Here is a 25,929-nt window from a genome sequence, read left to right on the forward strand (position 1 = left end):
CCAGCGAAGTCAACTCGGCGTTTCTCTATACAATAACTCGAAAGTTATATATCAGAGGTTCAAATGTAATCTGGGCTACTTATATAGGACACTGGAAAGAAGTTGAAGATTCGATTGGAACTTTTCGTCAGCACAAGGGACCTAAAAATCTGAAATTTTCTTTTTGTTGTAACTTGATGTTAATATCATCATCATCCATAACTTTTTTGTTGTATCTTTTAGCAAAACAAATCATTCCATAGAAGTTTATGTCTGAATTCAGATCTGAAGTTTTGTCCGAAGTTGATATACTTTTTAATAGGTTTTATAGTGAGTGCGCAATATTCTCTTTCGTTGACATATGATAATGTTATTCAAAACCTGATTTATTTTTTTTCGAAATGTTGCTTATGAGATTTTCAGAGACTGAAAACCTGAAACTTCTAGAATTGGTAAAATTTGAATTCGAAACACTGGCGCCGAATTTCTTTCTTCCTACTGTCTCACATTGCGGACTTGGCATGTACACCGCTACGCGCAATTGCATCCTCTGCATTTTTCTAGAAGATTTCAATTTTTTTTGTAAAAAAAGAAGTTCCCTCGTTACCATTTTCGCAATAACGTCTTTTGTTTCTTCATTAAATATTATATTTTTCATTTTGAACCTTTTTTGTTCAAATGGATGCCCCGTAGATTTAGTTTTTAGGGATAAATTAGATCAATCCTATGCGAATGCATTTTAAAGTGCCTTCGAGAAGCTCTCGAATATTTCAACAGCTGCTATTTTCACGATCAAATTCTTCTTAACGCTTTATTTTCATTTCAACATTATTCGGTTTCCACCGATTTCGTCTAGTCCAACAATCCAAGTTATATTTTTGTATAAAATTGTATCAACTTATTATGTTATTAAACTTCTGTTTTCAGTGAATATCTTCACATAACTTGGATAAAACAATGGCGCAAGCCTCTGCGCAACTACTGTTCGATGAGAGCGGGCAACCGTTCATCGTGATGCGCGAGCAAGAGAATCAGAAGCGTATCACCGGAGTTGAAGCTGTTAAGGTAAATTCGGATAATTTTTTATTTGACTTCGAAAAAATAATTCTTTAAAGAAAACAACAATGAGCTCGATCTTTTTCTAACGAGGAAAACTAACAGAAACAATCTAAGTCTTAGTTGTCAGTAAAATTGCCGGTGTTTCAGAGTCATATTTTGGCTGCTCGTGCTGTTGCAAACACTCTGCGCACTTCTCTTGGACCACGTGGACTCGACAAGATGCTCGTATCTCCAGATGGAGATGTGACCATCACAAACGACGGAGCTACAATCATGGAAAAGATGGACGTTCAGCATCATGTCGCCAAACTCATGGTTGAGCTCTCGAAATCACAAGATCACGAAATTGGGGATGGAACCACGGGTGTCGTTGGTACGTTCGAATGTTATGTTTAGTTATTATTTCAAGTCTTCAACTTGACAACCTAGCAATTCCTCATAGGATAAAAACATAGATATCAGCTTTCTCAGTGTAGATGCCGTTTGCTCAAATTTGACCAACTAGTAGACTTATCAACAAGCTTATCAACTTATCAACTGAGCAAGCGACTTCTAGATTTTCTATTTGATTTTGATTTTAATTTTTCCTCTAATTTTTTTTGAATATTTGAGATTTTTTCTGTGAAAAAAAAAACGTATTCGACTGTTTTCACTGTTCGAATCCTCTACTGAAGTTTTTATGACATTGTCCGATTTGGTTGTCATGTTGGAATCTGAACCAATACAAAGTAAAAATGCTCGAACAAGCTCACTGTCAGTTGAGCTGTATATATTTTCTGTCTTCTAAAATCTGTCAATCCTTCTCTCCTTTTTTGTTGGTCTATAATCGTGTTTACTATTCGCGCTTCGTTTTTTCTCGGTCTGTCTACAGTTCATTCCGATTGTGTGTTCATCGACTGAGAGTGAGGCACAACAGTTCGAAATTTCGGACAGAGGTTTTGTCAGATGATAATCTACTTTTTAAATCTTATTTGGAACTATTTTTTTCCAATTGGTATATCAATAATAGTTTCAGATAAAACGGTGATTTTCATGATAGTGCACGTAACAAATAACGTCACTAACCCGGAATAAGCTCCAAATTTGGGCTATCAGTTTGAGTCATTTGACTGAATGGTCATTGATAACTTCGAGGTTATAAATACGAGCGTACTTTTTTTCAAAGATAGACAATGTTGTAGTGGACAAACATGCATTTGTCAGTTTCAAAAATCATCGTCTCTTTTCCCGTTCTCGGTGAGCTGTCTTTCAATCATAGGAAACTATACTTTCATCAGACTTGTCAAAAATCGGGCCGGCCCGGGCCGGGCCGAGATTTTTCTTGACCGGGCCGGGCCGAAATTCCTCTTGGCCCGGCCCGGTCGGCCCGGATTCAAAAATGGGTACCCATTTTTACCAATTTTTTTCTTGAAATTTTTCGAAAAAAAGACTAAAAATGCTTGAATTATCATACATATTCACATTTTGATTCAATTTTAAATGTTTATTCGAAAACTATACTTTTTTCAAAAAATTTCCAAAAAAAAGTTGAAAAACAAAAAATGTTTCAAAACGGGCCGGCCCGTGACAAGTCTGACTTTCATGTTATAATATTCGTTCGTATTATACGTATGATTCGTTTTCAAACTGCTAAATTAGTTAAGAATTGTATATAAATGAATATAACCGACTTTACTTCATGGTTCTTAGTATTAATTTAATTGCTAATCGGACTCCACGAGCCGGAACACCAAAGTTTTAGGACTTTTCTTTCTAAGCAAATCCAATTCACAATAGAATACAAGGTTTTCCTCTCAAATTTTATTTATCTTGCTCACTAGTCAGTTTTAAAGGCTGAATGATTTCCTTCAAATTGCGTGTATATAGTTTTTTACCATATGTTTGCAATGGACGTGAACAAATATGGTATCATATGGATTGCATCGTTAAAATTCCAGTTCTTATCGCACTGTTTCTTTTCTCCAGCAATAGCGCATGCCAATCGCATAAAAACGTATTCATGTGTTATTGATCTTTTCTCTTTTTTTTAAACAATTAAAGTCCTTAGAAACTTATTTCTATTTTCCCTGAATTATCAGGAGAGAAAGCATCTAGCTGATAATTAGGTCTCCGAAAGGAATATTACGAGGCCATGTTTTTATTAGAAACAATGTCCACTTACGCATCACATCGTTTTTATGCGATTACAATGTTTCTGAAGTCGTCCAACGTTTTTTCTTCCTTTTTTTTAGTTTCTTTCAATAAATAATTGAGTGGTTGCGGTGGTCTTGCGCTAACACTCATTCCTTCATTGCACGTCTCGTTTTTTCCTCTTTTATGTCCCATAACAAGTGTTTCGGCTTCCGTTGAGTCTAAGAGACAGAAGAGACGATAATTAGATTGGTGTGACCGACATGCGAGAGTGGGTGCTTCATCGTGCTCTTCAACTGAGCAACAATTCATAGAAAAAATGAGTAAGACATTTTCAAATATAGGGTTTTACTGCCCAGTCTGCCAAGCTCACACACCATGTCTTTGAATTTATGATTTGATGGAAAACTATTGGTTATTCATGCAGAGTGGTCGACTCGTGATATCTCCTATAAGAGCTTTAGATATGAATAATCGGATTGGATTTCCGGCTTCTTCTCCCCTAGTCATAAAGACTAGTTAATCTTTGGCTGAATTCATTTCTGAAATACGGATTCGCAATAGTTTGCAGAAAAAAAAGTCCGGCTTTAACCAACTGTGAAATATCAGAAATCTGCAACGAAATTTAATTTCAAGGTTGCTAAGTTCTGATATCATATAATTATGAGTTAGTTGGTGTATAGTTTGCTTATTCTATAACTAGTTTAGAATATTTCTGAACATGGTAGGTGAATTTGTCACATGGTTATTTGTTTTCTTGTTTAACTTCTATTTAACGCTGCTCAAGTTTTTTCTCTTCGGTCATCAAGAGATGATTGAAAAAATAATTTGTGAATTCCCCAACAAAGTTTGGTTTATTTTTTTCGTCGGTTAGGCTGAATGGGTGTAAAAAAAAAAGGTCGTCAGGGGCGACTGGTTTTCCACATGTTTCACTCATGTCATCATCAGATTATTCGATCTCTCTGTCCTCGTTTTTCTGCGCTAAATCGATCGACTATCGGAAAAAGTTTTCTTTCATACGTGACACGTCGATTTGAAGAAAAAGTAACTGAAAGTTTGAAGAATTCAAGTTCGAACTTTCAACTTCCTATTATTTTCTATTTCAACCGACAAACGAGAATTGTTACCTTTTTCACAAGAGATCTTCTAGACTAGATATCTAATTTCCGGAGTGGTGAAAGGTGAAAACTGAAAAAAAGGTTGTCACGTGAGAGGAGAGACGATGGCAATTTAAAATATGTCTCTCCACATAATGAATTTCTCTCTTGTTCTTTAAGGCACGTACTTTTTCGAAGTCAGTTGAATATATCTCGTGTTGTCTTCTTCTCTCCATAACTTGCATTCTTCCTAGCTCTTCACATCGATTCTGGCGTCCAGCACGAGCTCAAGGCCACATAGCTATCTTTTTCTGCTATGTGTCTCTTTTTCATCTTTTCTTGCTTGCTTTTTTTCTGCTCATGTTGCCGTTTTTCCTCCCTTTTCTTTTTTTTTTCACTAACCGATTTCGTCACACACTCTGATTCTCTGAAAGTTCTGCCAGTTTTCTATGCTTTACTCGCTTTTTCGGCCACGTTGTTCTAGCTTTTAAACTATGATTTTCCCAAGAGAAGGCTGTTAAACTCAAAAATATTATTCATATTTTGAATCAATTTAATTTCTTTTTGAAAAATTCAGAGAAAGGACTTGTGCATCCGTTTTAGTATCGGCTGAAACAGAAAACGCCAAAAACAATCGAAATGTGACTATAAAACAAGTAGGTTTTTTCATTATCTTCGTTCTCCTTCCTGCCAATGCATTTTCGAATGTAATATAAAAATACGAAGTCATCAAAAAGTCGTTGAAAGAGGAGAATGGGCTCTTAGTGAGCTCGATCTATTTTTAATTTTGAGAAGTTCTGAAAAAGTACGATTTATGCTTATTGGTTGTCTTCTTTCTGTGTTTCGTCGGAATTTTCTGTGTATTATCTGAAAGCAGACTCATTTTACTTAACCTCCCTGTTATTTCGTTTTTTTTCTGATGTTTTCTTTTTCCATTTTCTGTCACTGACGATGTCGTCAACTATGATAGAGACCGAAAAGCGGAAAAGTGTGTCAACCGCTTTTTCGCTCTCTTTTTCCTCTTTTAGATGCTAACACATACCAAAATGGCTCAGGGGTCTTTCAAACGTTTTTACGCGTTTCCGTCGTAATTTTTGTTTGAATGTAAACTGTCCTTAATTCCTGAAATATGAATTGCGAAAATCTGTTCTTTAGTCTGCTTGTGGTTTCAGACACGCTGATGAAGGGGGTTGTTTTTCAGCTAAAATCCTCCTGTCTGTCCCTGTGGACGGATTTGTTTTTGATAGCTTTCAGTGAAAAAGAGAGCACTCAGATTTAGAAGGTTTTTTTGAGTGATTTACAATTTTCGAAATAGTTTATCGGAATAGTGTCCGTCCAAAAGCTGCATATTTAACAGACTCTATAATTTAGATGTTTACTGCTTGTTTTGGAAGAATTATGATAGCTATTCCTTCCTCTAAATGAGAAATGTGCAAGTTTCCGCTCTGATATGTAATTGAGCGCTTCTATCGATTTGAATGAACACAAAAATTTAATCAAAGAAAGTTTAAGACAGGCTGAATATATCATACTTGCAAACCGGGCTGACACGGGCCGACGCGTAACTCGCTTCAAACTCAACATTATGAGCTGAAAAATATTCCAAAATGTAGATCTCGGCGAGTTCCATGTCTGTGTCCTAATACGGACTGGCGGCTATTCGTTAATCTGCCGCGGGCCGGGCTAGAATAACTTTTTCGGCCCTATTTCGCGTTTTTTGGCTCTTTTTCCCGGCCCGCGGCGCATTTATTAATAGTCATCCGGCCCGTATTAGGACACAGACATAGAACTCGCCGAGATCAACATTTGGTATATTTTTCAGCTCATAATGTTGAGTTTGAACTTCAAACTTTGAAGCCAGTTACGCGCCGGCCCGGTTTGCAAGTATGGAATATATGAAAATCAATTTTGGCGCAGTTTTCCTTCACCTCACCTTCGTTACATTCGGTTGACCATTGGAGAAAAATGACATCATTTCTTCGTTTCTTTTCCACCTGCGTGTTTCTTGGTATCAATTCGTTGATAATCGACAATTCGAATAGGTGCGAATAGATTCAGTTTTACTTCGCGTCATTTCTATTCGAACTTCATTTTTGGTTTTTAGTAGTTTGAAACTAGGTTGGAGATTCCTTGTAGTTTTGCTGATTATCTATTTCCAATAGATGTTTTATTGAATATCAGACATTCGCTATCATCATCACTGTGGGTGGTCTGGTCAGAACACCAATATCCACAGAAATAGCGGAGGTTGACACACTTCAAGTCGGACAGGGAAAGAAAAGCTTGCGTCATCGACCGTCTGTATAGTCGTCCTATCTCTGCGTCTACATGTTTTGATCACTTGATCTATCGTTCTTGCCTTTTCCTCCTCGCGTTCTTTGCCACAGGTGGGCTAGTCTCAGTGCAATTGTACCCCCCATCACCGCATCTACGTAACAAGCAGACCAGATGCTGCATTTGCTGTCTAGATGCAAGAAGAAGAAGAGACCTGGGCCATCAAAAACTGATTGCGTAATCGTCTCCGGGGTCAGAGAAAAGGGAGGTTTATCGCAGGGTCACCTCTTATATTGTATGCGTACCTACTCTTCACAGTGTGCATACTCTTTTTCGAATCGAACACTCCGTTGAATACAGATTCTAGTACCAACGTAGGGAAACTTCCATTTCCAAGAATTTTGAGATCAATTTGAACTAGAGCTTCTAATATGCTTAATCAAATATATGTTGGCCAGGAGTTTTTTGTAACTCGAAAATTCGTTCTTTTGCACCTCGTGTCTCTATCTCCAATTTATGAGCAAACAGACGTACGACAAAAGAAAACCTCTGACGATTTTCATTTTTGTGTGCGTTGACTCGATCTCTCGGGACAATGTGCTCTATTTCTCTTGTTCTAACTGCTGCGCCGTTCTGCCACGTCACTATTTCTTTAAATTTTTCTAACCGTTTGCTCTCAAGATAGAAAAGAGTTTGTTGATTGTGCGCGCCATCTCATCTTCTCTTCCCCGTAGCTAGCTTTTCTTTTCCTTTTTGCTATCATTCGTGTTTTCATATTAATCTTTCTATGCCACGTCAGATGTCCATCTAGCCTTTTCTACAGAAATAAGATACTTTTAGTTCTTGGTCTTATAGATAATATGTTAATACTTCCGAAGACTGGTTAAAAACATATGTTCAAAATTCTTTCTCACGTGACAACATAGATTTTGTTTCCTTGTGAATTGCACCCTATGAGAAAAGTGACACTTTTCCTAGTTGTGCTATTCGTGCGGCTGTTCTTAAGTACAATCGTATTCTAACGCTACTCGGTCATAAAACAACTACGTTACCGCTTTTCTCCGTTCTATTCCCCCTTTACAATTTTCAAAGTTCTTCATATGTTTTATTTTATTTTGAATACGCACGCAAGGTACGTGAAAATTAAGAGTTGAGAGTTCAATATGTCCGTGTCCGTTATTCTTTTAAACGTGAACTTCCTTCATTTACTGTATTTCCTCTTCTTATTTCTTGCTTTGAAAAATGTTTCGAAAGTGAGAAGCAAAGACCATACGCGATAGATACCAGGTGAAACACATAAGATTGGCGGCCGCATTATTACTCGACTTTGAAACACGAACTTGTACTTCATTTCTCGGAACTTTACCCAGTGTCGATCTTTCGCTGTCTTCATCTTTCTTCTATATAACTTCCTGGCTTTTCTTTGACTCATCATTTTACGTTTCCTAGCAATTTGAAGCTCCTCTTGCACCATCTCCCATTTTTTCTTCTGTGACCTAATACGACGTTTGATCTCCTGTCTTTCTTTCCTAACAGATCTTCTAGCAGCTCTTCTGTCGGATTCCCATCGCTCTCTGAACTCCGCTGCCAAGATAGCTGCCAGCTCACGGAAACTTTCTTTTAAATCTTGAACGAAATCCATCGAATCCATGTTGACGATTCCTATTCTCTTTTTAACTTGATTCCCTCTTGCCGACCAATCATCGATGAAAAAAATTTGGGAATTTTTGTCTACCAGGCATTAATTCTCGTCGAATGAGATAACTTAAAATAACTTTTCATAACTAAAAATACAATTTTCAGTTCTCGCTGGAGCACTTCTTGAAGAAGCTGAGAAGCTCATCGATCGAGGAATCCACCCAATCAAAATCGCCGATGGATTCGATTTGGCATGCAAGAAGGCGTTGGAGACGCTGGACTCTATCTCCGACAAATTCCCCGTTGAAAATCGCGAACGACTCGTCGAAACGGCTCAGACCAGCCTGGGAAGTAAAATGTAAGTAAAAAGTAAGATAATTATTGCTATTGTTCAATCAAACTTTCAGCGTAAATCGCTCTATTCGCCAATTCGCTGAGATTGCCGTCGATGCTGTTCTCTCTGTTGCTGATGTTGAGACAAAAGACGTGAATTTCGAAATGATTAAGATGGAAGGAAAAGTTGGAGGACGGCTTGAAGATACCATTCTTGTAAAAGGAATTGTTATCGATAAGACTATGTCTCATCCTCAAATGCCGAAGGAGCTGAAGAATGCTAAGGTATAATTGAAAACCTATGTCAATTTGAAAGAAGTTATGAAAATCACTCTCAAAAAGGTAGAGCACTTTATTTATGTTCAATCTTCAGGTCGCCATTCTCACCTGCCCATTCGAGCCACCAAAGCCAAAGACTAAGCATAAGCTTGACATCACATCCACCGAAGATTTCAAGGCTCTTCGTGAATACGAACGTGAGACGTTCGAGACTATGATTCGTCAAGTGAAAGAAAGTGGAGCTACACTTGCAATCTGTCAATGGGGATTCGATGACGAAGCAAATCATCTTCTCCAAGCCAATGATTTACCAGCTGTCAGATGGGTTGGAGGTCCAGAAATTGAACTGTTGGCTATCGCTACGAATTCTCGTATCGTCCCAAGATTTTCCGAGTTGACAAAGGAGAAGCTTGGAACTGCTGGACTCGTACGTGAGATCACGTTCGGAGCAGCAAAAGATCGAATGCTTTCAATCGAGCAGTGCCCAAATAACAAAGCAGTCACCATTTTCGTTCGTGGTGGTAACAAGATGGTAAGTTGGTCTTATAGTAGCATTTTTCGAATATTTAAATTTCAGATTATCGATGAGGCGAAACGTGCTCTTCATGATGCTCTCTGTGTTATTCGTAATCTTGTCCGTGACTCTCGTATCGTTTATGGAGGAGGATCTGCTGAGCTCGCGGCCGCAATTCAAGTTGCCAAGGAAGCTGATCGTATTGATGGTATTGAGCAATATGCTTTCCGAGCATTTGCTGATGCTCTCGAATCGATTCCAATGGCTTTGGCTGAGAATTCCGGACTTGCACCAATCGAAGCCCTCTCCGACTTGAAGGTAAATTTATTTTATTTGTTAGGATCAGTTTTTCTTTTCAAAATACGTTCAACCTCAATAGATGATTATCTTGCATTTTTTCCCAAGTCCACGAATCTCGCACACACTCGGTCTCACTATAAATCTCTTCCACCACTTTCCTCTAATTCTTCGAGTAGATTCTCATATTATCGGCGTGATAATCTATGTTTTCTTCTTTTATCCTATGCCAAATAATCTCAGATGAAGAAACAAGGGGATCGCGCTTTTCCCGTAGCCTTATATCGTTCGCACTACTTACATAACGAAATATTTCAGGCTAAACAAATCGAGACTAAAAACTCTTTCCTCGGAATTGACGCCGTCTTCGCTGGAACCAACGACATGAAAGAACAAAAAGTCATTGAGACATTACTCAGCAAACGTGAACAGATCTCGTTAGCTACTCAGGTATGCATTTTATCCTTCCTCATGATCCAGTTTTCCTCGCAAACTAAATTTTCAGGTAGTTCGCATGATTCTCAAAATTGACGATGTTCGTGTTCCTGATGATGAGAAGATGGGCTCCTATTGAGACGACCGACGACGGTTACAATAGATAACAATCTTTCGGTGTCGCCCTCTTTTCATTTCCCGTTTGTTTCCAATTCTTCTTTTTTGTTTCTTCTATCAAAAATCTCTTCCCCTTTTCTCTCCCACTGCTATTACCTTTTCGTATGATTTTCCCATCTCTATAATTGCTTGCTCCCAGTTTACTCTTTTTTTCAACGATACTCTATTGTCATTTTGTTACTATAAAGTTTGTTGCTGCTTTACGGCGGAGAAAGTGATATTAATTTGACATTGTTTTAAATTCTGTCACATCCATTGCGATGTTCAGTGTGGATTTCTGTGTGTAATTCATTTCGCTCTGTGATGACAATTTTTATTAATCTCTTCTAATCTCTTCTTGCTTTTTCTTGATTCTAACATGGGTTTTATAGAAATTTGGAAATAGCGGAATTACGAGACGCAGACTTCGTGAAGACGATGAACTCGACACCTCGTGAGCACCTTCTTCACTGATACATTTGAGGTTTGTGGATAGTTGCTTTGATTGTTTATGTTATGAAAAATTTGTGTTAATTCGTTTGATCTCTAAAATTCTTTTCCAATATTCTTTGATTTTTGTCGTGCCACTACGTTTTTTTCTGGTTGAAACTACATTTATTTGTAAAAATACTCGTTTTGTAGTTTTTATCTCTTTTTCAATATATATTTCATACTATTTTCTTCATTTCAGCCCTGCCAATTCAACACAGTCATGTCGGTTGTTACGAGCACAAGTATGCAGTCGGATTCAAATAAAAAGGTTAGTTTTAAATTAAATTTCTCTAGAATAGGGTAGATTTAGAATACGAATAATAAATACTTGGGATGAGTTTTTACTAGTTATGGCAAATTATCGTTTTTACTGGATTTTTGAACTTCAAATATAACTGACCACCCATAAAAACTAAAAGAGAATCTGAGATATCAGGAGAATTGAGAAGGTGAAAATGACGTAGACAACAAGTCGAGCCTCTTTTTCTCTTCTTTTTTTCTTCTTTTTCGTTTCGTCGTCATCATTTGGGATTGTGGCGTTGTGTCAGAGGACACTCACTTGTGGGGCCACATCCCTGTTTCTCTCTTCGATGCCGTTGTCCCAGCAAAATATCGGGTTTCCTCTCCTGCTGTCCGTCGTCGTTTTTTTTCGGTCTATCCTGGGTTCAGAGTCGTGGCGATGAGATGATGCTGATCACTCGAAAAACTTTGTTAGGTTATTTTCCGATCGGTTTTTGCATTCTAAGATTGTCCAAATAACTAGTTCACATAAAACGTCGCATAGCTCCTCGAATACTTCAGTCATTTACTGTGGATTCGAAAATGTCTCTCCAAGTTTTTATTCCTGCAAAATCGCAAATCTTGAGAATTCGAATTCATACAGCATATTTTATCGTTGATCCATACATACTCTAATTTTAATTTATTGCCCCGATTTTTTTTCAATCTGCGCGTTTCACATTGAGCCAACTAAAGCACTGGAGCTTAATTTTCTTCGTCCCCTTTCTTCCCATCGACTTCTTCTAGAAAGAAACCTATTGATGGTAATGGGTCGACATGTCTTCAATGTCCTCATGTCGAGGTCAGAATTCATCAAGCAAAAAAGAGGTTGGCTTCTCTCTTTTCCTCTAATTTGAAATGCATAAAAGTGCTCACTGGATGTCAGTTGCTCTATGCTCTCTTTCAATTCATCAGCATGTGAATATCATGAATGTTTCTTCTTTTTCTGCGAAACCTCCAGAAAAATCACATATTCTCCTCACTTTGATGTATAAATTGTCTAGTCACTCCCGCTTTCTTTTCCTTCAAAGTCCATCGAAATTTGTGCTCAGAGCACATAACTCGTGACTCCTCCCACAGCCGCAAAAAAGTGAAGAGAGTGTGGTGCCTGGTGATAATATATGATTCTTAGACACAAATTACCAGGTTCTTTTCCTCGATTTAAGCTTATCCTATGCATCGTCACTAAGCTCCTCCTTCTTATTTTCCTTTTTCATGAAAGTTCGTTCGATTTTTCTTATCGAAGATTTTTCGTTTGAAGTTTCATCGGAGTTGTGGCCCATCTTCTATGGTCTCGAAAACGTCCAGTTTTCATGTAGCTACAGACGGCTATATTCTATTTTTCACGAAAAAGGAAAATTGAAAGTTCTCGACGTCTTTTTTCTTTTCATTCTTCAACTCACCCTCCAATTTTCATCGACTCTGTTCGATTTCCTCTTCGCATTCTTTTTCACACATCCTTTCAAAAAAAAGTTTGTTTTTAAACCAAAAAATGTTTGCTATTTTGGAAATTCCCCTTCAATTTTTATTTCTCTACTCCTATTTTTATCACTTGATAACTCAGTCTACTATCTGTTTGCAAAACGAAAGTATTGTATTTTCTATCTCTTGATAATAGAAACAAACAAAAACATCATGACATCATCTGAAAACACTCCCTCCCCTCTATCACTTTTCCCAATTTTCTATGTGACAGTCTGACAGTTCGCCGTGATGACGTCACATCAAAAAGACAAAATAGAAGATCGTCGTCACGTATCAAAAGAAGCGACCGCTGTTATCATATCAAAAAGACGAAAATTGGCAGCAAAGATTCCCTATCGTTTTTCGCAAAGATTTTTCTCTTTCGCGTCCATCTTGAACCGATTTTGGACGCGCAACAATTTTTCAAGTTCACATGTCATTTACTATTATTTATTTTTGCCGTTTCCTTTCTCTGTCATGGAATATAAATCAGGATCAAAAACGGCTTGGAAAAGGATTTCCAGTCAGAATTCTCAGACAAAAAAGCAAGCGCAAAATTATCTGCTATCACGTGACTTTTTCTTGTTATGCGTATAAACTCACACTAATCCTATCATTGTTAATGAAACAAGTTCCGGCAAATTAGGTTCAGTGTGATCAGAGCATCGTAGAATTCATGAATATTTTCCCGCTTCTAATATCCTATTTCAATTTCTTGAATCTCATTGAAAAGAATGAATTCAATTAGACATATTTTTTAACTCAGTTTTTCGTCACGAATGTTTCCGGATTCCATTCTCTGGACATCGAACGTTTATGTGCCATCAAGGATCTATGGCAAATCTTACGATCACAACCTTTTTAAAATCCCATATTTCATTTTTTAAATCATTCTAATCTGTTCTAAACTATCATCTCTTCTTCAATCACCTTTCTTTTCCTCGTGCCCTTGTTTTTAGTGGGTCTTTCTCTCCAAGTCGTCCTTGATCAGAAACACTTCTGTTCTCGGTCTACACGTCGTCATCATTCTTTTTGTTTCCTTCTGATTCCTTCCCTAATTTCAAAAATCATCAAAGATTTCGATCAACGAGAAAGATCATTCCAATACTGGTTCACTGTCTGTAGCTTTTCCCCTTTCCAAACATTTCTTCGACTTATGAAACGAACCGCAGACGATCATTGTCTTTGATCAGCTACTGGCTACAGTAACTTACATTTTTATCATCTTCCTCCTCCCAGTCATCACTAAAATAGACATGTGACGCGCGTAACAACGGATTGAAATGTGTTCCGTACCGCCCCATCTCTTGTTATGTTATCCCTTCTCTCGCGCCAACATTTTTTGATCTCTCAGCGGTTTCCCTCGATTTTACGACAGGGTTTTTTATCTGCAACTTTTGTCGACCTGTTGACGTCATCTGAACAATGTCAGAGGTCTACTCCTCTCCCATTTTTTGTCAACTTCACGATTCGATGGAAAGGTTTTGTTGGAAAATTGATAAAAGAAATTGGTCAATTGATGTCACAATCACACTTCTCCGGGTATCATTCAAGTCAAACAAATAGTTTCCGTGTCTTTTTCTCTTCTTCTTCTTCTTTTCCTATTTCTTCTAGAAACACTCTTCCCTCTTTTCTGAATCATCAAATGCATTCCCATCTTTCTAGCTTCTATCAATCATTCCATTAATTATCGATTGATGAGCTGTGTTGCTGCTGCTCCTCTAGCAGCACCTCCGGTGGCGACGACAATGATGGCGTCGCCTTCTGATTCCGGAGAGCTCGACGTCGCAGCTGCTGTTGCATCAGCGGCTGCGGCTTTGATTAGTCCGATGGCTCTCCCAGCAACGATGACGAACGGGAGAGATATGAACAAGACTTCTCAGATTCTCAATGATTATTTGAATATGGTGGTGGGAAAGGTAACTTCTTTAAAATCTGCATTAAAAATTGATTACTCACGTAATTTCCGGGGAGTTAGCCGATGAAAACGGGAGTTAGCCGCCCGATTCGGGGTCGGTCCCAAAAGCTTTTGGGACCGACCCCGAATCGGGCGGCTAACTCCCGTTTTCATCGGCTAACTCCCGTTTTCCGCGGCTAACTGCCGGCAGCCAGGCGCCCACGCCTCCCCCACTTTTTGCCATAAGCGCCCCGTAAGTGCCCCGAATAGACCCCAAATGTGTATTCATTTTTCGCCAACACGGGTACATTTATTGATTAAAATGGTTAAAAATACGAAAAGGGTGGAACAATAAAGTTTAGAAGATATGAAAGTGAGCTAACAATTAATAATGAGATAACAATTAGAACAGAGATGACATGTTTGAGGGTGGGATCGGAAGAGAGTGCTGATAATCATCTTCTCCATCATTTCTGTGACGTTTCGGCGCGGGCTGAAAAATTATAATATTTCTAGGTCAGTAGTATTGAAACGTACAAATTCTGACTTGAAGTTCGAAGTGAAGTTGAGTCTTCAGGAACCGATCAGGTTGCAGCTTGAACATCAGAGGGAATCCATCATCTTGCTCCGATTCCTAAAACAATTTTTGTTATTTAAAAGACTAGATTTCAATTACTTATTCGAAAACTCGATCAGGAGAAGCTCCTTGGGACGTTCATTCTTCTATCTGAAAAAAGAAACCACGTTGGAACATGGATCATATCAAAAATCGTTTACAAAATCTGTTAAAAACATGTAAAAATCATAAAAGTAGAATAAATATTTGCAATAATGTTTGAAAAACGGGTCAGCACTTTCCTTTGCGCACCCCGTTTAGGTCCCGACTACGCCCCGTCTGCACGCCACATAGGTGCCGACTAGTTCCCTCCAAAAACCCCGGATCCGCGCCGACTGAGCCCCGAAGGCGGCATCCACTGTTCGCTCGTTGCCTAAACGCCATGTATGCCCCGAACAGCTGCCGATATGGCTAACTCCCATTCTTTGCGGCTAACTCCCGTTTCACACGGCTAACTCCCGTTTGACATGGCTATCTCCCATTTCACGTGGCAAACTCCCAGATAGCTACCAAATAGGTCCCAACCTCGCGCCCAAAATTCTGTGAGTAGTGAATAACGCTGCACCACGGGTTTTCAAAACATTAGTTTAATTGGAAAGATTCCAAAATTTATTTAACTTTCAGCGTGTTCAACTGATGGGGGACTCATCTTCTTCATTTGGACTCGATACTCCAAACCCAAAACTGATGTTTACTCCACTTGACTTGCCAACAACAGCTGAGTTAATGCAGCGATGTTTAGCAGTGAATCCGTTTGAAGCGAAGTTTCGAGAAGCGAATCAAAAGATCAGCTCGGGGAGTATGCAACCGAATACATCGGGTGCAAATCAATCTCTTGAAGCGTTAGAGGCAAATGGAGGAGCGCCATTTGGTGGGAGTAATGCAGGATCTGTCTCAGATCTTTTGCTGAAAATTCCTCAAACATCACTTCAACATTCTCCTGGTATATTTTCAAATATTCAACTATTGACTGCGGCTGGTGATTCGGAGGGAACAACTCGAGAAAATCTGAAAACGGCAGATATTTCCAAATTGCTGTCTGTGGTGAGTTTTAGGTCGAAAGACCAATCGAGTTAGATAATAAAAGTTGTATCTTATCATTTGAGTGTGATTGAAAAGAATTATGACAAATTTGTGATTTTAGTTTCTGACATGTCAGAGAATTAGCGACCTAGACGAATAATTGAAATGAGCTGTTATCAGTAGTTTTATCATTTTCCAGGCCGGTGACTTCTCGGCCCAAGCTCCCCGAACTGCCGATGTGTTGAATGCTGTACTTGATATGCACTCAGATCGTTTACATACAATAAACTATTTGAACAACAAACCGGATTTCTCGGCACTTCTCCGATCTCCGTCATCATCAGCACCAAATTCAGCATCTGTTCTTACGAATGCAATGACGATTCCATCAACAAGTGGAGCATCTGGAACATCTCTTCTATGTCCTCCAAAAACAGTCAGCTCTTATCATTCTCCTATGGGAGCATCCCAACCACCATCAACTCAAAAATCACCTGCAGATGGTGGAAGTTGGGATCATGGCGAGAAACAGATAAAAAAGGAAATGCCATATTTTGGAGATGAGGCGATGATGCTAATGGAAAGAAGCAAGTGAGTAGCCTAATCAATGATCAATGATTTTTCTCTGGATAATTGAAATACATGTCCTAAATTAAAAATTTCAGTATGTCTTCATCGGGTTCTGATCAAGATCAAGGTCCATCCAACACGGGCTCAACAGCATCCACAAGTACTGGAAATCCAGTTGGTCGGCCACAAAATGGAACTCCTGGCAGGGGTCGTGGTCGAGGAAGGAGTACAACTGCTGACATGCAACCGGATGAGAGGCGGAATACCATTCTAGAACGAAATAAGGCAGCAGCTGTGAGGTATCGGAAAAGGAAGAAGGAAGAACATGATGATATGATGGGAAGAGTTCAAGCAATGGAGGCAGAGAAGAATCAGCTACTGGTGAGAAATGAACCATTTATTGATGTCTACGTTTAATTAGGCTATTCAGACACAAAACCAAGTATTGCGACGGGAACTCGAAAGGGTGACTGCGCTATTGACTGAAAGAGAATCTCGATGTGTTTGTCTGAAAGGAATTCCAATGGGAGACGATCAGGTTGGTAACACGCATCTTTTCTGTCTGTTTCTGTTTTGGCTATAAAAACTTAAATAAAGTTCGGAGAGGAAATTATAAATTTTCAGCATGGAACATCAAATCGAGGTGGAAACAGCAATGGGATGTATCCATCATCCGATATGTTGAACGGTCTCAATCAAATCAATGGAATGCATATGAAACTACCCAAACTTGGATGAACCTTCCGTTATCTTCTCATTTGCTTTCTGTTCTCATTACATTTTCACTTCGTCTGCTGTTTGTTCTCTCTTCCCGATCGAATCTCATGAACTTATGTGTATTTCTCCTATTTTGGAAACCAACCCCTCATCAAAAAGGTTCTTCAAAAAGAACACTTTCCGGCTCCCCCTCCCAACAAATAATACTGTACACTTTCACAAATCATGTTACCTTGAAATCAAAACATGTATAAATGCACCCATCTAATGTTTTCCAATTTTCACTTTTCTCTAATTTTTCCAAAAAATCTCAGACTGTTTCTCTCAATTTTTCATTTCCAATTTTAGTGTTGTGAGCAAACAAACCCCAGGTTTTTGGCTATATTCAAAATAATTCAAAATTTAATAATTATTTATTTTGTGTTTCTTGTCTTCATCCTCCGCCTAGTCCTTAATTCAAAAGTCCCGAGCTCTAGTTTTTTTGTACAAATACAGCAAAGATTTAAAATCTTTTCCTCATTAATTGAAGACGACAGTTAGGCACCGTGTAGAAAATCTTCCTCACCCTCACCTTTCTTATTTTTACTTTCACAAAAATGAATTATTGCACCCTTTACTTGTCAATTCTGTACATGGAAAACATAATAACCTTCTAAATATTCTCAAGAAAAAAACTTGAAAACTTATTAACAACGCACAGTCTCCCAGACTCCGAATAAGAACTGCAAGGAAATTTTTGATCTACCCTCATGAAACGAAAAATTTGAGAAATTAGCAGGTCTAAAACGTGATTACTTTAATTTTTAGCGTAAAGCTCAAGGTCAGAAGTAAGAAAATTTCAGTTTTAGAATTATTCTCAGAGCATTATCAAAAAATTCTGGTTTCAGATACTTTTTCAAGTCGAAAAGGCAATTTTTCATTTTGATTTCGGAAAAATCTACTAGATTTGTTCATTTCTCAACATTATCCAACGAATGATAGCTCAAATCGTGCTCCGGAGATTTTTACACATTTCTGTAGGACGGTTTTTTAATTTGGTCATTAGTCTTTAGGGGGCATTAGTTTTTGAGAAATCGATCAAATTCCGAATTCTTTCAATTTTTTGTTATTTTCTCGAAAATTAATGAGCAAATTGAAAAACCGTCCTACAGAAATGTGTAAAAATCTCCGGAGCACGATTTGAGCTATCATTCGTTGGATAATGTTGAGAAATGAACAAATCCCGTAGATTTTTCCGAAATCAAAATGAAAAATTGCCTTTTCGACTTGAAAAAGTATCTGAAACCAGAATTTTTTGATAATGCTCTGAGAATAATTCTAAAACTGAAATTTTCTTACTTCTGACCTTGAGCTTTACGCTAAAAATTAAAGTAATCACGTTTGAGACCTGCTAATTTCTCAAATTTTTCGTTTCATGAGGGTAGATCAAAAATTTCCTTGCAGTTCTTACTCGGAGTCTGGAAGACTGTGCAACGGAGAACATCTAAAATAGTTCAAGATTGGAATCTAGATTGACGGAATTCCTCAAAAAGGTATAACAAGCAAAAATATCAAGATATCCATATTAAAAAGGTTAAAAAGTTATAAAAAAGAACATCGCAGCTCCAATAGCAACATAGTCGACGAACAGCCTCGGACGAAACAATACTGAATAATTAATGAACAATTCGTGGATTTTTTGTTCCGTTAAATCAGATGCAGACGCCACATCATCGATACAACGACTTCATTTCAAGCTCACACAGAAAACATTATTTTGTCTTCATTTTGATTTATTTTCAAATTATAAATAAAGCATTCAAAAACACTCGAGTCTCAATAAAAACTTCTCAAATCATAAGAAAATTGTCGATCCAAAGTCCATTTTCAATTCATTTTCGTGAAGTTTTCTGGTTCAGAATGAAATCAAAACACCCGTATTCAGCCTTTCCTTTTGATTGTTTTGATTTCTATTCAAATATGATTGTTTTTGAGGGAATGACGGTTATGTGTGTTTTTGTCTGTTTCCGTTGACACGAATATTCTTAATCTTGATTTTTGATATTACTGAATAAATGAGAAAAGGCATGATTCATCAAATGCTATTCGTCACTAAATCCTTTTTTCTTATTCCCTTTAAATCTCATTTTATGGTTGGGTTTCTCGAGAACCAATTATTTGAAAAGAGAGAAAAGAGCAACCGTGTCTCGTTCATTTCTTCCATGTCATTCTTCTGAGCACAATTTCTCTCAAATTCTCTGATTTCTTCATAATTTCGAAAGACTTTTTAAAAAATTTTTGAAGTTAGACTCAGCAATAATTCTAAGAATCATTCTTATATATTAGGTTGGCAAGAAAGTTTTTGTGCATGTTTTGTTTTGAATGCTGTCAGAAAAATTACAAGAATCAAAACCAACTCCGCATACCATTTGTTAGATAAACTCTCTGTGATTCTGATAGCAGTCAGGAATTCCCCCCGACGCTTCTCTTCTGCAAGAGCCATGCCCATCTTTATTATTGACCGACGACTCTTACAGCAATATTTTTATTTCCGCTTTCCATCTAATACCGAAATTTCTAAATTTGTGCAACCAACAGGAAAAGTTTACAAGGATGAATTCTTCTTTTGGCACACTATAAATAATTAAGTTTCCAACTTTGAGAAATGCGATTTTTCTGTGGTCGAAGTACCACGTACTAAAAGTGCATATGAATAGGATTTGTACATGCTGTGAGCTGTAGAAGGAGAGTTTCCATCTCAATCTTCCTGTGAATTATCAATGATAATCACTACTACTTATAACACAATCGGAAACTTTTTGAAATGTGTCGGCAAGAATAAAAAAAGAGACATTGAATAGTCATATTTTGGCCAAGATCCGCGTTCAGTGAAGGGTAGACCTGCGGCTTCGAATTCTCTCTCCTCTTTCAAACTTCAATCGACCTAACCATTTGGGTATCACTAATAGAGAGTGGGTATTGCACTCAAACTACCCCAGGGAAACGCACCGACTTGGCGTTGATCAAACGCTGGTAGACATCATCAAAAGGGAATCATACCCAAAGAAAATAATGACCCTAATGTGGAGGACCCAACACAACGTATATGATTGGAAAATGTGAAACAATAATCTTCTACTTCTGTTCTTTTTGTGTGCAAAAAATCAAAACTATACGTGAGTCTTCAGCTCCACACGGTCAAAAAGTCTGCCACCTCCATAATGTTGCATATCCGCTAGTTGCATACCCGACAAAATATTTTCTCACCTATTATTGGAAAATAGTTTTTAATCATGCAAATTAGAGCTCGGACCTTCTTCTAACGAATTACTATAAGTTCGGGGTAATTCAGCGCTCTGCCGCTGAACAGGACTTCGATACTTGAAGTCAAGTCGAAAAATGGGTGAAAGTCTATTTTGCCTCGAAACAACCGGAGATCTGCCAGGACGGTATCGGGAACATACCCAGTAAATTAGAGACAGTTGTGGACTAAGATGGTTACTATGTTTGGTATTTTGAATGCTTCCTGTTTGAGTAAAAATAACTTGAGTCATGCACAAAAACTTTCTTGCCAACCTAATATAAAAGACAATTGGGCGTTGTCTGAGGCGCTGTCCGCAGCGGTTTTGGAAAGAGAAGAGAAACTAAGCCAGCGGGCAAAACCGAACTAGCGTGCTTTGAACACGACCGCCGCTTTAGACCACTCGGCCATGCGGGCACATTTGGGAAAGGGTTGCCACGTAAATGAGAAGAGGCCAGTCGACTGAACCGCCGAAGGCGGGGCAGAGAGGCTGGTTTCATATATTCTCTTATTCAATTTTTCCCCATTCAATTCCCGGAAAAGGTGACCAACTAATAAAATTGTTTTTAAAAAATAGAATAAGATTTTGAGAAACGAAGAGAGAAATAATCAAGTAAGTGAGGGTGGAAAAGTCATTTGAAACCATTCTCAGAGAATATGAGAATATAAAAAATAGAAGTGTTGAAATCTAACTCCGCTAGGAAAATATTGGTTTGGTGTCTTGGAATCTTGTGGAAAATTTCATGTTTGGTTTGTTTCGTGTTCAAAAAATCTAATTTATTGTTATGAATTGATTCAGACAATTGTTCCTGTCACTCATGTCTTCATTTAATTCATGTAGGTGGCAATAACGTCAGAATGTTGTTGAGAAGATAATCGTATCAGAAAAGAGCACGATGAGATAAGTCATAACGGATGTTGTCTACTTATGAATTTGAGTTCTCATCATTCCGTTATTCGGCTGTTTTTGGAGTGTTCGAAACGCTGGCACCTCTGGCATGACTAGCCCAAAAATGGGAATCTTTCTCTGAAAATTCATCGTAAAAACTAGAAATCTTATTAAATTGAAACATTCCTTCATCTCGGATGAAATTGGAATCAAGATTTCATTGTTTCATTTGAATAACTTCATTTTCCCCTGACATAACTTCTCCAACTACCAAAAAAGGTTGGCATAAACAGATATAAAAGTTTTCTTTTGAAAATTTATAATAACTTTCTCATGACATTTGTACTATGAATTCAATCTTCTTTCAATCCATCTTTTTCTTTAAAATTCTGCAAACGTTCTGCAGATTTTGCAGGAGTTTCTTTGTTCTGTTTCTTTATTTGTTTCTTGATTTAATATATCCTTCTTCTGTCTCAAATCACTCCGTTTCTGATAGATTCTGACTAAGAAATATACAAATCGACTTAATTTAATCCAGAAATAAGAAGCTATCAGATGACATTTCACTCCGCAAACAGTATTATTCTTTGATCGGTTTTCCCTTTAAGCATTATCTCAATTTCTTCCCGTTTTCTCGAAAAATTCTTCAGAATGTTCAGTTTATAACTCATATGTTTTTCGATTTCTTTGGAAGAAATGGCCGCGATGTTGTCTAAAATCTGGAAATTTTGTTGAATTATTTTGAATTAAAAACAGGAAATAATGACATCAGATTCCGTTATTTAATTGGATACAAACCATCTTTTCTTCAATTTTATTCAGAAGACGTAAAGAAGATTTCAAAAAGACATTTCAAATAAGAAAAAGAATTTATTTTGTATAGACTCCAATTTGGACACTGAAATCTAACAACTTCGAGAGCGAGTTTGCTGATGAAAATCTATATACATTCATTAAATCTCCTGAACCCATTTATGATTCGTTTATAGGTTTTCTGAAATGAATAAAATCTGTTTGCAAAATAGATAAAATTAAAAACAGAAACTCAGATTCCCATGGATGGGAACATCTTGAAATACTTTGAAGATTCTAATCAAATATTGAGGACAAAAGTATGAAGTGATGTATTTCAAAATTCTTTCTCAAAATCACGTTCGCCATTTTTTTTTCTAAATTTCCCTTTGGGAAGTCATGATTTTATCTGAAAAATGTTGAACGAATCCTAATCTAAAACAAAGAAAAAAAGAAGAAAAAAAGAAATTTGTAATTCAGGAAGTGATTCAGTTTTTCCTCTATAGCGTACTTTCTTCTCTCTACGCCTACTGTAATCATTTGTCTATTCACAGTGTCACGTCATCTGACTCTATTTATCTCTCTCAAAATTCAATACTATTTCCAATCAGCGGCTCTCTTTTTCTTGTAAATTGGCGGATGCTTTCTCTGAAGAAATGCTTCAAACGGATGTGTTGAGCTCTCTCCGCAATTATCGTCAGAAGGCTCTTTTCTTAACTCAAAGAATTCTTCAACTTGAGAAAAATAGAAGAGGAAAAAGAATAAAGCCATATTTTTCTTTTTCCACTTAGTTATAAACTCTTTGTTAATTCAAACTTTCATGTTTCAATTTCATCAAATATTCATCATTTTCCTTTATTCTTCCTCGTATTACATTTCCCCTTTTTTAGCTTGAACTCGTACGAGGAATTATAAATTTTCATTCATTCAACTCAAATAACTTTACATTTGACTGTTCGCAACTTTCTCCAGTTTCAGAAACAAAAATTAGGATAATCCGAGTTTTTTTTTCCAAAATAATATTCACTCAAATAAGGAGATCCAGTGAAAATCCTCGCTTAATATTCTAGATATCTTTTAGATACCATTGTCCGAAGAAGTCAATTCTCCAAACAGCTCTTTCTGATTTTTTTCATGTGTTCTAGTTTCTGACTTGTATAAACTGTTCTATGTCTGTAATCATGTTTATTTCATATTCTAGGCATAATAACTCTCCTGAGAAACAACGTGTAACGTCAGAAAGTAATAAAGACAAAATTTATTGCTTATGACAAATTTTTCATAAATCTCTAGGAGTAATGCGGACTACGGAATCCTTTGGCGAATGCCGACGAAAACTAGAAAATATCTTTCAAACTAATTCGAAAATTTTTTTTGAAAACTCTCTGTTTACGCTCTTCTTTGTTCCGGAATAGACTACCATTTATCAAGTTTATGAAAACCTTTTCACAAAGTTTTAATTTGGTTAGAAATTGTTTTCTAAGGTAAGGAAAAAGTACAAATAAACCAAGCTTGACTGGATATGATACTTGGTATATCCATCTTCTTTTATTCAAAAATCTAATATCCTCTGAGATCCGACAGCTTCTGAATTGTTTTGATTTCCAGAAATAACCCTTTGTTTTCGTCGGTTCCATAATCAATTGGAAGTGAGCCAGATATTCAATTCTTTCGACTTCTCAACCCACTTCATTTTTTATTTACCAAAATTTCCAACTCATTCAAAAATATCATTTTCCCTTCTCTTCCTTCCTTTAATTCAGAGTTCTTCCCTTCTTTTCAATAATTGTTTTCTCTTCCAGTACAATAAAATCTGGAAATTCCTCGAAAAAAGTGATATAAGTAAAATCTGAAAGTTGTGTATTCTTCTGTGTTTCATCCAAATATTTTCTCCACATTAGTTTCTCCTTTCATTTGAATACCACTCTATATCTTCTCATTCAACGTATTCGAAGGAAATGATATCATTTTCTAAACTCATTTCCAAAAAGAAGTTTTCAAGTTTTTCTATCACTTTCTTTGATCAAATTGTATCCAAAAAGAGATGGACCAAGCGGAACATTTCGATTAAACTTCGAACCGTGTGGGCAGTCGCACATTTTGAAATCTAATATACACTATTTTCTGTACGTTCCTGAGCTCTTTTTTCATTTTTTCTCTTTTCCTTTTTCTCTTTTTTTTTTCAGAATTCCAGTTTGGTCTTGTTTTGAGCTTCGAAAACCCAAAAGTCATTGAAATAAATGTTAATTAGTCTTCTTTCCCCCACATATTCTGTCTTTTTCAACGGTTCGAAAGCTCTCAATTATTTGGAAAAGGTCAACAAAAAGAGGAGAAAACGAGTGGGAAATAAAAATTGTACGATTTGAAATTTCGTTTTCAATTAAAATTCTGGGATTATCTAGATTTATTTTTAAATTTCTGAATTCTTCTGTTCAAAGAGATCAAACAAGTTCTTTCTGTTTATTTTCAACCAAAAATCCTCATTTCTTTCTCAAATTTTGAGTTTTCCTATTGCATTATTGGAAAACTAGAACGATCGTTTTTCAACAGAATATTACTAAAGAAAATCATTAAGTACCCGGAGTGTAGGCGTTATCCAGTAATAAATTCCCCATTTCTGATTATCGATTAGATTAATTGAGAAGTACATTACCATGATTTCAGAAAACATTCTCTTTGAATTAGTTCTAATGGAGAAATTTTCGAAGAGATTGTGATATTTCTTTTTTAAAAATAAGTCGAAAATCAAAACAAGATATCCAGAAAAGTTCCCCGCTGTATCAATTTCATATCGTTTTCTAAAAGTATTTTTATAGTAAACACTATCACTTCATCTTTGAAAAGGCCAACCCAATTCACAAGAGTTCCATTGATTTTTCATTTTCCGTCGTTTCCTCGTCACTCCTTCCTACAGTAAACCCAACTTTGTTCTCATGAACTTCCTTGTTTTATCCTACGTTTCATAACGAAACAAAACGTGCAGAACAGAAAGTAAACGTTTCCTTGTTTCTATGGAATACCGAAATTTCACATAAACTCGTCACTGAAAAAGTTTGAAACTTTTACGGCTAAACCATGGAAACTTGTTTTGTATAAAACACGGAGCATTGGAGTTTCGTTTCAAACTGAAACATTTTTGTTCTTTTCTTGTTTTGGAATATTTTCAAGGAAAATATCCACATAGGAGTTATTTCCAAACAGTTTCCTTCTAACGGCTGTTTGCAAACTTTGAAAACTATTCCCATCGTAAGAATATTCAATGAAACCGACGTAAAATGGGAAGAATGTCGTCCGAAGGCTGGGAAATATGTGGTCTTCGGAATACGTGACGTCTTCTTTTCTTTAGCTTCTTTAAGACTAGGAGATTCTAATTGGATTCTGAAGGCTTCGCTTCAGCATTCTAATTTAGATGCTCAGAAGATGTGAGATTTTCTTTTTGCTTTTTCTACTAGAAATTCAATTTCTTGATTCAGTTTCTCACATTTCCAAACAAAGAGAATCTTAATCTTTGCCCAGTTTCTCAATATTCTTTTAGGCCAGAATCAGAAAATTCACAAAAGTTTCGAAAAACATTTTCAGAGATGACGTGAATCTCTTCCGGTTTCTAATCAACACTCTATTCGCAGTTTCAAAAAATAGAAAAGAAAAAGACGTTTTCTACTTTCTGTTGTGCTTTGAAGTTCTCTTCCAACACACGACTTTTCTGATTTTCTCCCAGT

The 25,929-nt window shown here is 36.9% G+C and overlaps 2 protein-coding genes and 1 pseudogene across 3 annotated transcripts; 2 read left to right on the forward strand and 1 right to left on the reverse strand.

The window, feature by feature from the left end:
• Window positions 1–936: 936 nt before the first annotated feature.
• GCK72_010087 (uncharacterized protein) lies at window positions 937–10,174 on the forward strand (the record flags this gene model as incomplete). The annotated part of the gene is made up of 8 exons (XM_053727682.1): window positions 937–1,044; window positions 1,186–1,411; window positions 8,343–8,535; window positions 8,585–8,795; window positions 8,884–9,321; window positions 9,367–9,621; window positions 9,919–10,050; window positions 10,106–10,174. The coding sequence occupies 8 exons, from the start codon at window positions 937–939 to the stop codon at window positions 10,172–10,174; spliced, it is 1,632 nt and encodes a 543-aa protein (XP_053587259.1).
• A 3,939-nt stretch (window positions 10,175–14,113) lies between these two features.
• On the reverse strand, window positions 14,114–16,321 carry GCK72_010088 (annotated as a pseudogene). The gene is made up of 3 exons: window positions 16,268–16,321; window positions 14,861–14,957; window positions 14,114–14,304 (listed from the first exon to the last, which is right to left on the reverse strand). Coding segments are annotated over exons 1-3 (342 nt in total).
• GCK72_010089 (uncharacterized protein) lies at window positions 14,124–17,270 on the forward strand (the record flags this gene model as incomplete). The annotated part of the gene is made up of 6 exons (XM_053727683.1): window positions 14,124–14,345; window positions 15,564–15,983; window positions 16,162–16,553; window positions 16,628–16,913; window positions 16,963–17,070; window positions 17,157–17,270. 6 exons carry the CDS (start codon window positions 14,124–14,126, stop codon window positions 17,268–17,270), a joined length of 1,542 nt encoding a protein of 513 aa, XP_053587260.1.
• Between the last annotated feature and the right edge of the window lie 8,659 nt (window positions 17,271–25,929).

This window comes from Caenorhabditis remanei, chromosome III (genome assembly GCF_010183535.1).
Source record: "Caenorhabditis remanei strain PX506 chromosome III, whole genome shotgun sequence".
Taxonomy (NCBI): domain Eukaryota; kingdom Metazoa; phylum Nematoda; class Chromadorea; order Rhabditida; family Rhabditidae; genus Caenorhabditis; species Caenorhabditis remanei.